Consider the following 14142-nt stretch of genomic DNA (forward strand, 5'->3'; position numbering starts at 1 on the left):
CCTGTGCTCTAAACATAGTCTCCTACTACTGACTAGCACACGTTCATCTTCTTTATGCACAGACTTCACACTGAAGCCATTCTTCTGGATAATGCAACAGTCAGCAGCATGAAGCTCCTACTCAGGTACATGCACATTATAAGGGAAAGGAGGCTTTGAGAGCCTTTGCATATTTTGCCCGTGTCTTTGCCTATTTGCAAAGATTCTTCTTTTCTTTCAGGCTTACTCAGGAAAATGTCACTATGGAGGGGAGCAAACCTGGCAGAGAGTCTCAAGATGGTAGATAGGACAGGTAAGTTTCAGTGGGATTGGACGTCAGCCAGAAGGTCTGGGTTTCTGGGGTTAACTTCCATTCCAGAAGTATGTGGTGGTGTAGAAAGAAATACCATCCAAAAGAAGGGACTATTGACACCCTGAGTACCTCAGAAAACTACTCTGCCTCCTCCTCAATCTTACCCACTGGCTGGGTTACTAAAAACCTCTCAGCTGTCAGACCTCATGGACACTCTTCATTCACTGTCTGACCCAACCTTTGAGTGAAATGTTATGTTGCGGACCAGCCCTTCCTTTTAGAAGCCACTCGACCCTTGGCCTCTGGTACCTACTTCTTTACTAGCTTCCTTCTGCCCCACTGTTGCTCCTTCTGGCTTTTTCTCCAGACTCCATCCTGTTTTTTCTCATTTTACATATTTCCTGATGAGAAGTGATGAGCTCCTGAACAGCTACAGCAGTAGTGGGGATGAAGAGAAGATAGTGTGGAGGTTACGTGGAAGAGGTTTCAGTTCCATCAAGTCAAACATGGGGGGAGGAAGAAGCCTCTGAACTGCCCCCCTCCCCAGGTAGCCCACCCCACAGTCAGAGTGAGAAGTCCCTCAGGATCCTATAGCACTCTTGGAATACCTCGGCCAGCCCTTACCCTTACCCTTGTCCCATGGTCATGTGGTGGTGAATTTGTCTGTCTTTCCTCCTAAACTGTGAGGTCCCCAGTATCTCCACAGAGCCTGACACACTGCAGTCATCCTGTTACTGAGTAAATAAAGGAATGCAATACTTAAAATGTGTGCAAATAAAAATATAGCAAATGTTGCCATATATATTTAAAATGATCTTCCTTAAGATGCTCTACTGCTGGTCGTGGTATCAAAGTTCAAATTCCTCACTGAGTTCAAGAGAAAGGGAAATCACCACCCTCTTCTTCATCTTATTTGTAATTTTTCTTGACTCATAGTCATCAGTGCATAGTTTAGCCCATAATTGTTCTGTTTATGTGACTGACAACCCTTCAGCAAAGCCTGAAGGCTAATGTCATTAACTCTTATAGATTTTGATATCAATTATATAACCTAGCACGGTAGCTGCTCAGTAAATAGTAAGTGGGCAAATGGATTGATTACTCCTAAACTTGGGCCAGCAGCTCCAGCCAGATGGGTAAGTATTTTTATATTTCCTGTACTGCCCCCACCCTCTCTAATTCTGTCCACATCCCACCAGCCAGCCTGCCCACTCAAGCCTCCTTTCCCTTCCTAAAATCACCAAAATCCAGAGAACCCCAAACTCCCAAAACACATATGTACTTACCCATACTTGTACATGTCTCATTGTCACGCAGATGATCATGTGTTAAAAATGCCATATGACTTCCGCTAAACTCTAAGTTCCTTGAGGGCAGGCAATGTGTATTTTTTTTTTAAAGATTTTATTTATTTATTTGACAGAGACACAGTGAGAGAGGGAACACAAGCAGGGGGAGTGGGAGAGGGAGAAGCAGGCTTCCCACGGAGCAGGGTGCCCGATGTGGGGCTCCATCCCAGGACCCTGGGATCATGACCTGAGCCGAAGGCAGATGCTTAACGACTGAGCCACCCAGGTGCCCTGAGAATATGTATTTTTATCTTTCTATCATTCCCTCTACAATTTCTTCCAGCGCTTTACATGCATGAAAGACTTTCGAGAAATATAAAACTAACTGGTTTAAGTTCAATTTTAAATATTCTGTTAGAAAATACCTCAAATTTTAATCAACAAACCATTCCTCTTCCAGAGTTAGAATAGTCAGGGTTCTAAAACCTGAGCCTAGGCCCTCTAGGCCTAGGTAAGTAAGGAAATATTTCTGGTTCCTGGGCCTAGAGATGGGGCTGCATATCACCTGGCCCCTGTAGCTTCTGTGTTTGTTTAAATTACTGTAGGTGTTTGGTTGCAATCATAAAGTCATTTTTTCAGGCTTATGACATATTTTCCCCAATTATGAATGTAATTTATGCCACCAACCGATTTTTCTTGAATGGACAATGATGATAGACCCCATATCCAAGTCATTTCATTTTTGTGTATAAATTCTCACACTGTAGTCTGTTCCTTGGAAATACTAGTTACATAGATAATAAGTAAAACCTTTTAAGAGGAAATCCATTTAAATCATCCCTCGCTGTTTCCCCCATGAAGAATGCTGCTAGCCAGTAAAGGAAGTCAAAATCCCTAAAAATGAGAGGGGAGAGGGAAACAGTTCATCCCGCCAAGCTCAGTATAGCATGACAAATCTACAATCTGGCTTCTCTCTCCGCAACTATCTAAAACACACCACTACAGAAATTGGTCACCCCCAGGTCTAAAGTGTCAATGTCATTGCAGGGAAACAGGCCTTTTCAGGCGGGTCTGATCACAAACACGCAGAATGGGAGGCCGACAGTCTCAGCAGATGAGCGTTTTTTAGACAGGCTTGTATTTCACTTCCAAGCCCAAACCAGGAAGTGTTGTTTAAGATGAGTCAAGCACTAAAAACACTTTGGCCTCGGAAACCAAACCGACCAGACTCCAGAAAGGCTATAGGGGTTTAAATTTGGGACTATTCTTCGGTTTGGATTGGAACCTACGGCTTCCTACCCGTAAGACGTTTTAAACTTTCCCAAAATTGCACCCCCCCAAAAAAAACCCAAAGTGAGATGACATAAAAGACACAGAGGCGAGCGTACACACCTACACAAAACACACACATCTATACAAACACGTGCACAGACCAGTTTGTTTTTGTGATCCGCTTCCTTATCTAGACAGTCCAGGCTTGGGCCAGATTTGAGTTGGTAAATTCTTCTCCAAACTAAACCAGGGCAGATTGCAGAAAAGGTGTTTAATTCCGGAGATTTTTAAGAAGTGTCGAGGCGTAGCCAGGCCACGCCCGGGTCCCGCTTTCCCGTTGCACAACTGAAAGCCATGTCCGGGCAAGTCGAAGGAGGAACCCTGAGACCTCCAGCCCCTCCTCCCTGCGACCACGGGGAGCAGCGGAGTCCTGGGAGGCGGGGAGGATCAATGGATGTAGAAAACGGGGCCGAGGGTGTTAAGTTTTAGCCCCGGGAGCCCCGGACCGCTACAACGCGGACAGCAGCCAGCCGCGCGCAGGAAGAGGAGGAGCCGACCGGGCAAGGGGGAGCCACCGCGCGGGCTCGGGGCTGGGTCGGAAAAGCTGCCTCACGGGCGCCCGCCCTCCGGCCCCTCCGCTCCTTCCCTTCCTCCCCGGGCCTCCCTTCTAGTCTCCGCTGCGCCCTCCCCGAGGCAGCGTTTGCAGCGGCCTTGCCATGTCTCAGCCGGGCCAGAAGCCCGCCGCCTCCCCGCGGCCCCGGCGCGCTGCAGCGGCCCGCCATACACAGGAGGTGAGTGGCGCTCCTCCGGGAGCCGCAGGGCTGAACGCTGGGGAGACCCCAGCCCCGGAGCTGTGGGCCACCTCCTCTGGGCGTAGCCTGCCTGACCTCCCGGCCCGTGCGCCCCCTCCCTGGCCGGGGAAGGGCGCGGGGCTCAGGACCGGCCGCTGCGCAGGTGGCTGGAGGTGGCCGGGTATTCCCGGGCCCCAGCCAAGCGCGCTGGGCGTGGCGCGAGCTCAACAGGGGGTGGCCCGCGTCGGAAAAAGTTGGATGGGTGAAATGACAATAGGGATGAAAGGGGGAAGAAGTTCATTCGGGACCCCCAGAGTTGGGGGGGTAGTTTAACTGGACGACGAAATCCTCTCTTCCGCGTAAAACCCAGGCTGCAGGGCGTGGCTGCCCGGAGAAATAAAACATCTTCCCTAACTAACCTCGAGCCAAATCGGGCAGGGTGGGGCCAGCCGGCGGGGGCGGGGCCTGCTTCGGGCGCCGCCCAGGTGCCTTGCCTCCTGAAGGCTTCAGGGCTTGCAGAGCTCAGAGCTCGCCAGCTCCAAGGCAGGAGAAGTGGGAGCCCCGTGCCTGCCGCTCCGCACCCCGCGTCTTCGCCGGGCCCTCTGCCGCGCGGCTCAGAGCAAACCGGTTGTCGCCATGGCGTTCGCAAGCTGGTGGTACAAGACGGTAAATAGGAGGGGTAGTGCTTGGGCAGAAGGGAGTGTGTTTGCTTTGTCTTTTCCGGAGTGCGGATGAAGTATTGTCCGGGTGTTGGCTGGGAAAGGGTGGGTACCAGGGGCGACCTCCTCTTAGGACTTCAGGTTAGGCTCCGGGAGAGGCCGAGACTCACCCTACTGTGGTATGCAGGAGCGCGCCCGGGCGTGCGAGTCGATGTGAGCAGATGCAGGAGGCGCTGCTCCGCTCACAAGTTGAACGGGACAGGAATTGTTGCTGGAGGAATTCCGCCCCTGGATGCGTATTCCTGGATGAACTCAGCTCGTAAGAGCAGAGATCTAATGTTTTTAACTTGTAAGCAAAGCTCGAAGCTTTTAGAGAAATGTTCTTGGACATGCATTTTCCAACACAAAGAAGGAGAGACAGCCGGAATGGGAGGCAAGGAGAAAACCCAGAACTCCGAGGAGCAGAAGCAAGTGAGATCAAGACCTTTGTTGAGAATGAGACAGAGAGAGCAAGAGCGGTTCTGTACTTTATTCCACAAAAAATACACAAAAGTTGTGTTGATAGGTGAGAATCAAAATATTTATATCCCACTGATTGATTGATTATGTGAGAATTTCAAAAACTTAGTTTAAGTACACCTCTTTCTCAGCGTGTGGTATTGGGAAAAGCAAGGTTATTGTAATCAGACACTCTTTAGAGGAAACCTTATATTGGAATCAGTAAACTTGTCACTGATAAGCCAATGGCCATTCACTGAGCATCTACTCTGTGCCAAGGAGGGTACTAGCCTCCAAGTACACAGTGGAGAATAAGACGATAGTTCTTTTTCTAAAAGGGCAGTGAGTCAACCTTTCTGAACCTGTTTCCACATCTGTAAAAAGAGGGTTATAATAGGCACCACATAAGGGGTTGTGGGGACTGATAAGATTCATAAATCAAAGTACCATACCCATATACTTTTAATGATTGGGAATTACAGTTTCCCTTTAGATATTTCATTGTAATTGTTTCTCATTACGTTTTCTTATTTATGTGCTAAAAGCAAAAGTTTGCTTTGAGTCATTATTGTCCTAAGGTTCTTATCAAAATGCACCACATGAATTATCTGCAAATATGGATAGCAGCATTTCAGAGTTGATATCAGACTTCGCTTTCCAATTCATGATTCTCTAAAAGAAATTATGCTGGAATATTTGAAGTAGTTTAAATCAGTGCTTTTAACCCTGTTATTTTTTTAAAAAGTTTTTGAAAAGATTTTATTTATTTGAGAGAGAGATCATGTGCGTGCCGGAGTGGGGATGGGGGAGGAGTAGAGGAAGAGAGAGAAGCAGACACCCTACTGAGAAGTGAGCCCTATGCCAGACTCTATCCCAGCACCCTGAAATCATAACCTGACCCAAAGGTAGAAGTTTAACCTACTGAGCCACCCAGGCGCCCCTAACCCTGTTATGTTTAGGCATAGTCCGTCATTTTGCTAAAATCTCTCTTATAATCCAATTTGGGAACTACTATAAAATTTTTTTGCCTCTTAGAATCAGCAAACTGTCTGCGATCAGCTTTGATTCTTCCCAAACCAGTGCCATCTGAAAGAAATTTTGTGAGAATCACATAGGTAATTTAAAATTTCCTAGTAGCCACATGAACAAAAGCAAATACAGGTGAAATTAATGCTAATAATATATTTTATTTAACCCACTATATTCCAAACATTATTTCAACATATAATCAATGTACAAACCATTGAGATATTTTAGATCTTCTTTTTTATATTAATTCTTCAAAATCCAGTGTTCATTTTATACTTATAGCAATTCATACTTGCTACATTTCAAGTACTCAGAAGGCATCAGTGGCTAAGGGCAATGGTACTGGACAATATAGCTCTAGACACAGCTTCCTAACCATTTTTGTTTGATGGTTATGAGGGGGTGATCATGACCATTTTGAGAATTAAATGAAAGCTACTGACCATTTTCCCTCAGCAAAATACACACACAAATACACAAAAGCTCACCCATAAATCCTCTAAAGGTCCACGGAGCCAATTTATAACACATATATTTCACGTATATAAAATATGAATTATAATATACAATAATATATATAATATAATTATATAGTATTATATACTCTGTAATATAATGTAATTATATAGTGTTATATACTGTACAATATATGATGTTATATACCATTATAGTTATATAATATATAAATATATGATTTATATATTATATATGTATTTTTATCATGAATTTTATATAGTATATATTATGACATATATGATATATATAATGCTTCTGGTAGATCCTATAATTAAAGTATCTTTACTAGGATCCTTTAAATACTGAAAAAGATTGTGAATGACCTAACTTTAAAAATCTAGGCAGCATAAGATAAAATAATTAAAAAATATATCTATGATGTTGTTTAAGGGAGTGCTACCTATAAAGCCAGTCAGTGAAACACATTACAATGTATATTTCCACCATCAATATCATTGATCTTATCTTCCAAAGAATTATGTGATTGTAGAAAAAAAAAACCAACAAAACAACTTTAAAAAGCTAGATCTGAAAAACATCCGATGAGCATCATAATGATGAAGCATGAAGGAGAGTAAATTTGGTTGATATCAGGAATCACATTCCTGAGTCATAAATTGACTTGATTAGGCCATGTTAATTAAAGGTGTTTCTTAGTCTAATTAGAGCCATGGGCCCAGTGCCAGCATGATCAAGGAGCCCAGTCATTTGGGAGGTCCCATCATTGTGGCCAGTCTGGGAAGAGTGTCAGAAGCCTTCCTGGCAGGACAAACCACTTGGCTGCAATGACTTTTAGGAGTAAGGAATGCAAATTATAGAATCTGAAAAAAGGGCACAGGCCTTAGAGTGTCTGGGAGAATGGAGGTCAGACACAACTTTGCCCTTTTGGTTGATATTCTAAACTGGTTTGCTTCCCATTGCAGATAAGACTTTTTAAATTAGGAGTAACATCTGATGATGTTCTCTAATCAGTTTTGGCACTTCCCAGAAAGTAAATTATATCCTACAAGTGCTTTTTTAAAGAATGGTGTAGCTTGCTGTGGGTGGAAACATGGGTGGCCATTTGAGATTCTCAGGTGAGTGGGTAGGCATTTAGTTCTGAGTAGGTTGTCTGGTGTAATACAAGACTTCTCTAAGCAGCCCATTTTTATTCTATTCTGTTCCTTTTTGTTTTGTTTGTTTGTTTAATTTTTATGGTGGTAAAATATACACATAAAATTTGCCATCTTAACCATTTGTAAGTGTAAAGTTAAGTGGAATTAAGTACATTCATATACTTTTTTAAAATTTTATTTGTTTAAGTAATCTTAAATACACCCAACATGGCGTTCAAACCCAGGACCCCGAGATCGAGAGTAGCACGCTCCTCCAACTGAGGCAGCTAGGCACTGTGTGCACATTCATATTGTGCAACCATCACCACCATCTATCTCCAGAACTCTTTTTATCTTGCAAAACTAAAACTATAAAGCCATTAAAAATAAATGCCCATTCAGTTTGTATAATCTGCTTGAATACATAGCACTGTGTTCAAGTATCTGTGTTGCTTTTTCTTCGTATTCTGTTGTAAAAAAAAAAAAAAAAAGTGTATCAGGTGTCTTTCAGTTAAGAAAAATGTGAAATAACTCCATCCAGTGAACACTATTTATGTAAGTTGCCTTCTCAGTTGGAGGAGGTATTTATCCCAGGGAGAAAAGGGGTCTATGGTTAGAGTTTCCTTAAAAAAGTATGGAATTCATTTTGACTGTTGAGAACTCATAGAACACAAAAATAATTTGGTAAAGGCCAAATATGTTCACAGGTAATTATTGTTCACCTACTACGGTCAGGTTCTGTAAAGAGTTCCATGGACATAGCAATTGTGTGTTTCTCATAGATAAAAATCACAAGTGCATCCTAATGACTACTATAAAAGCAACAAAGTAACTATTGAAATTCTCATGGCATCTTCTTTGCCTTAGAGAAAATTCAAAAAGCCTTACTGCAGGTAGATCCCAGAAGCTGAACTTGGCAAAGAGGCAGTCGATGCTACCTCTGAAAACTGGACAAAAGGAGCAGGCCCGTAACAGTGTCATCTTGACTTATCCATGAGAATGTTAAAGTGTTAGGAAGAAGCATACATGGAGTTTAGGAGAAACATCGAGATTTCAGAATTATGGCCATGCAGTTAATCCATAATATGTGTCTTTTATAGAATCCCAAAGAACGTTATCCTGTAATTTTAGAGTTTGATAGCAAATGTTTTTAGAGGAGCAGAAAGATATCATGTATTAACAGGCCAGACCTTTTATTTACTTATATTTCTTGAGTAATTATTCTCCATACAATATTTAGCACATGGTAGCTACTCACTGATTTTTTAAAAAATAAATCAACTCTATTCTTCTCTATGAGTTTAGAGATTTTAGTTTGAAAACAAAGGGAAATGGCTAAGATATTACCTTTGGATGACTCTAGGGAGATACATATGCTTGAGATAAGAGGCTTCTAATTTTTTCAAAACTTTTTATCACAGAAGAGAGGATAATACAATGAACTCTTCATATACACATCATCTTTAATAATTATCAACCTGATAATATTGTGCCACACTTCCTTTATTTAGCTCTCAGCCCCACCAACACACCTAGCACACGCACGCACACACCTCTCCCTTCCAAAATATTTTATTTTATGTTATTTATTTTATTGTTTTCTTTACAAAGAGAGTGCAGGAGCGGAGGGAGAGAGAGAATCTTAAGCAGGCTCCACATCCAGCACGGAGCCCCATGCAGGGCTGGCTCTCAAGACCCTGATATCATGAGATCATAACCTGAGTTGAAATCAAGAGTTGGAGGCTTAATCGACTGAGGCACCCAGGCGTGCATTTTAAAACATGGGGAATTGCACATTTAAGGGTCATGCCTGTGGCCAACTTGGTTAGATTGTTTGGAAAAGGAATGCTCTATTCGCCATATACTTTGTTTCCTTAGATGTAATATGGAAATGTGAGAATAATATAATATACAGGCATAAGAGACAAAAAACTAAACACAAATTTATCAGATGAACCTGTTTGCTTTGTACTTACAAAAGGTAAGAAACTGAATTCTCTGATCTAACCTTTATAACCTTAGAAAATGAAACCTTTAAACCTTTGCTTACATCTCTTATTCATTTTACTGTTTCATAATTCAGCACAATCCAGTTGATGCCAGAGAAAAACAAGGGAGTGGATAACTTTTATTGTATTCTTAAAATGAACTAGGCAATGGGCCAGGCTCCTCATTAACATCAGCTCCTTTCAGAAATATGTCAGCCCCTGGGCTATGTACTATTAGCTTCATTTTACAAGTAGAAAACAGAAAGGTTAAATTCTTTGCCCAAGGTCACATAGCCTTTCACATCCATGCTTTTTCTGTCCCATCTGAGTTTGCCAGAGAATGGAATGCAGGGAATTGGTTACCCAGGTAACAGAAGTGGATGGGAAGCCAGCTTGGGGGGGGGGCGGTGAGGCAACCCAGAGATTAGAATTTTCAGGAAGCCGCTATCATTTCTACGCAGGAGGGACTAGCAGGGAGCTGGATCCTCCTGTGGAAACTCCAGCTGCAGCTGGCCCATCCTGTAAGAGACACTACTACAGAGCCTCCCACAGGCAGAAAGGAGGGGAAAAGACCACCCACTCACCACCTCCAGTCTCTTGTCACTGCCTCCCAAGCCCACACCATCCATCCCAAATATCCCTGGTGCACAGGGCCGGGAGAGCAGGGACTCCGGGCAAGGAATTCACCTGAGGGCAGAAAGGCCCAGAGCTGCTCCAGGGAGATGGTTTTAAAGCAGAACCAGCTTTACATCTTGGTCCTTCTGTTTGTTTGCCGAACATTACTGTTTTAGCAAGCAGAATACATACAAGAATAGATTTTTAAGGGATTTTGCAGGAAATATCAATTTACACATTGTCTTTTAATTTTTCAAGCTCTTTTTTTTTGGGGGGGGGGCTTCTTTCTCTTTTATCTAGTTTATTGACCTGAACAGAGCAAAAGTACTTCCCAGGCAATGTTTAGAGGTTTATGGAAATAACAGTCATTCAGTCAAGAAGTATTTGTCACACCTCTACCACAGGACCAGAATAATAAGAATATAGCAAAGTTTTAACTTGTTTGCTTAAGAAACTAAGGAAATCGAGACTAATGAGCAGATAGGAGGATACGACATGCCATAAATAGGGCAAGGCTCAGAATTAGTCAGGAAATGCTGGTGTGAACACAGGGCACTGTGCTCCTTCCTTGAGCAATCAGAGTTTACCCAGGAGCCTCAGAGCCGCCCCAGCCTGCCTGACCAGGAGAATCTCCCCATGGGTGCCAACTCATTGGGGTGATTTGAAGAGCAGAGCCCTCTGCTTCCTGTCATGGTGCCCACAGTTCTCCTCTCAAAACCAGTTGTTTCTAGTCCTAGCTGCATATTAAGATCAGCTGGGAGATCTTAGGAAAATACATCTATGCTCAGGCCCCAACTCTAGACAAACTAATTTCCTACACTCTGGCCTGAGTGTTTCTAAGTGTCTCAGGTGCTTGTGACCTACACTGAAGGTTGGGACCCACTGCTAAATGAGGGCTTTCTGACCTTTATTTTGAAGGGCCCTGAAATGAGCTTTTCTTACCATATGCAATGGTATGCAGTGACAGAGCTGAGCTCTGTGTACAAGGAAAGTTCAGAGGGCACCAAGATAACCTCTTATTGCTTCATGATTTTGCCACAGCTAATGCTGGACATGCAAATATTGGTCTCTATGACCTTGCCTCCAAGTTGAAGAAGAAAAATTTTCGAGTTATTTTCAAATAACTTTTAGTGTTTTTTAAAACAATTTTATTCAAATATAATTCACAAACTATGAATTCACCCATCAAAACATACAATTCAGTTCAATATTTTTAGTATATTCACAGAGTGGTGGAAACATCACTTCTATTTAATTTTAGAATGTTTTTGTCATCCCCTAAAAGAAAACCCCAACCTTTTTTTTTTTTTTTTAAGAAGCAAAGGCATTTCAGAAGTGCATAACCTTTGTACTCTCTCAGCTGGGCTTGCGCTTGTAGAAATTCAGTTCTTTTTTTCTGTCTTCCTTCTTCTTTTGTATATATATAGAAGTTTGCTTTTATTTTCTTCTGTGTTACCTGTGCCCTTGTGTGCGTGTCTCTCGGAGGGTATGTGGGTGGCGGTGGGGAGGGTGCCCAGATGCTCACTAGCACAAGTCCTCGGCTCCGGGAGCTCACAGGCTGCCGCCTTACTAGCTCTTGGCTCTCGTTGATCTCCCAACAGGTTTATGGGTTTGCTGTGGCAGAAAATTTTAAGCATATGAAAAGCTTTCTCCTCCAATGAGGCCAGAGGCCAGCTACACTTGCCAAATACACAGTGATCCACGGGGGTAAAAACAGTTTGGAAAATTATTTCTTTTTGAGGGAAGATGGTGAAGTCCCTTATCTGCTTTTTCCCTGCTTCTGAACGCCTGCCACACATACCACGTCTTTCATCTTAACTCTATGTGTCAACTGCCTTCTGTAGCCTTATTCTCCCCATCTAATTTCTGCTGCGTTAGGGTTAGCCTCCTGCGCTTCCTGTCTTTGGTCTCCAGCTGTTAATACAGGACTGAACGTTTGATTGATTTTATAAAGCAAACCAGTTTCACAATCGGAAGGTTCTGTTTTGGTTTGTTGTTTTCATTTTAGAGCATTGGATTGAGACTTTTTTTTTCCTTTAATTTGTGGGGCACAGCACTTTTTTTGAGAGACAGAGCGAGCTGGGGAGGGACAAAGGGAGAGGGAGAGGGAGAGGGAGGATCCCGAGCAGGCCCCACACCCAGCAGGAGCCCAACGTGGGGCTCGATCTCATGACCCTGAGATCATGACCTGAGCCCCAATCAAGAGTCAGTCATTTAACCAACTGAGCCACCCAGGTGCCCTGGATTGAGACTTTTTTGATGTGAGTCCCACAGTCTTAACTAGCTTTTCACTAGATCCAGAGTAGCCCAGTCTCTGGCCCCTGGAATATGATCCGGATGTGTGGCGTGACAGAGGAGGACCTCACCTTTCAGATCCTCAGTTTCTTTATCCACAAAATGAGGTGACAGTGTGGACCTCTGGAGTTGCTGTGAGGAGCGAAGGGGATCTCTTAGGGGAAATGGTTAGCCCTGGGCTAGCACAGAGTGAGTAGATGCTTAGGACATATTCGTTTCCTTTCACGTATCTAGAGAAGTCCTCCATGAATTTATCAGTTTTGTGGTTTGGTTCTCTTTCTGGACCTGTCAGTGCTTTCCTTCCCCATGCTTCTCTCAGCTCTCCCCACCGTACCCACTGCGCGTTGTAGTGGACAGAATTTTCTCTTTTCCCTCTTAGGCTTGCAGCAGGTTTCCTAAGTCGGATTGAATCTGACATAAATCATTCCCAAATGTTTCTTTGCATCAGCTCAGTCATGTAGAAAGTGCTTAATTTTGCCATGAATTAAATAATGAGGTACTTTGTGGGTTAACTATACTCAAATTTAAAAAAGATAATAATAAATTTTAAAAAATAAATAAAAAATCAGGCACCTTGAATATCGCTCAGCGAAAACTATTTATATTGTTAATAGACTGATGGATATTGAATAAGCCCTGAGAAATGGTCAGGGCAATGGTTCATTCATAAAGTTGCTATTTACTAGAAATTGAATGGTGTTAGATAATTCTTGTTAATTCTCTTAGAGTGACGATGATATTGGAGTTACGTGGGGAAAATTCTTCAATTTAAGGAGATGTTTAGTGAAATGTTTAGGGTAAAATTTTAAGATACCTACAATTTACTTTCAAATGCAGGTACATATCCAAATACAGATAGAGAGAGAGATCTGTCTATAATGTATGCAAATATGGCAAAATGTAGCAACAATCTTAATAGTTATTGGATCTAAGTGGTAAGAATATGAGTTCTCATTGTATTATTCTTTTAACTCTAATGTGTGTTAGAAAAATTTTATAATAAAAGGTGGGTTGGGCCCCCTGGTTGGCTTAGTTGGTTAGACGTCTGACTCTAGATCTCAGCTCAGGTCTTGATCTCAGGGTTGTGAGTTCAAGCCCTGTGTTGGGGTATAGAGCCTACTTTAAAAAAAAAAAAAAAGCTGGATTAAAAAAAAAACTGGGAAAATATAATCCATAGGGTTCCTAAAAAATGGTCTCATTTGATGGTGTTTTTTATGTCATTATACTTTATGTTGTAAAAATTTCTACTGAGTAAGTATTTCTTTTGAAACCACAAAATACCAATTCTTATAGTACATAATTTTTCCAAGTTGTCCTTATAACTGAACATTTTAAAAGTATTTGGCATATATATCCATCCCAAACTATTTAGAACCTACATTATTGAGGGATTTTGAGTGTTTAAATGGAAACAAGTAACTGATAGTGTTGGTTAATCTGGAGGACTGAAATTTTGGAACACCTTCAGGAGATGACTTTTTAAAAAAATTTATTTTTGTTTACTTTTTTTTTTTTTTTTTGCATTTTTTAAAGTAAGCTCTATGCCCAGTGTGGGACTTGAACTCATCATGATCATGAGATCAAGAGTTGCATGCGCTACAGACTGAGCCAGGCAGGGGCCCCTTTTAAAAATTTTTAAAGAAAAACATCTATATAGCTAAATTTTAGGGAGAAAGGGCTGTCTGCACATTTACTGTAGGGCAGTGTGTCATAATATATATTTGACACATGAGCAGGAAGCAGAGGGGACCTTGTGGGGAGCAGGGAACCTTTTACCTGACAAGAGCAAGTGCCTCTTTAAGCT

At 42.3% G+C, this 14142-nt stretch overlaps 1 protein-coding gene and 1 long non-coding RNA gene across 13 annotated transcripts in view; one reads left to right on the forward strand and one right to left on the reverse strand.

The window, feature by feature from the left end:
• LOC112819955 (uncharacterized) overlaps positions 1–3209 on the reverse strand; it is a 39607-nt gene extending 36398 nt beyond the window's left edge. Inside the window, exon 1 of the long non-coding RNA XR_012376910.1 lies at positions 3015–3209. This is a non-coding gene — a long non-coding RNA (uncharacterized lncRNA). The remainder of the gene's footprint in view (positions 1–3014) is intronic.
• Positions 3210–3419: 210 nt separating this feature from the next.
• CAST (calpastatin) overlaps positions 3420–14142 on the forward strand; it is a 109128-nt gene continuing 98405 nt past the window's right edge. For 11 of the 12 annotated variants that reach the window (XM_073888441.1, XM_073888444.1, XM_025866825.2 and 8 more), the window contains exon 1: positions 3420–3644. In XM_073888441.1, the coding sequence (XP_073744542.1) occupies positions 3570–3644 (75 nt within the window). In that variant the 5' untranslated portion in view covers positions 3420–3569. Of the gene's footprint in view, positions 3645–4174; positions 4311–14142 lie in introns of those variants that run through there. The other variant, XM_073888466.1, reaches the window with a different exon arrangement.

Source organism: Callorhinus ursinus, unplaced genomic scaffold, assembly GCF_003265705.2.
Source record: "Callorhinus ursinus isolate GAN/ISIS: 27379988/994484 unplaced genomic scaffold, GSC_fseal_2.0 scaffold3, whole genome shotgun sequence".
Lineage (NCBI taxonomy): Eukaryota > Metazoa > Chordata > Mammalia > Carnivora > Otariidae > Callorhinus > Callorhinus ursinus.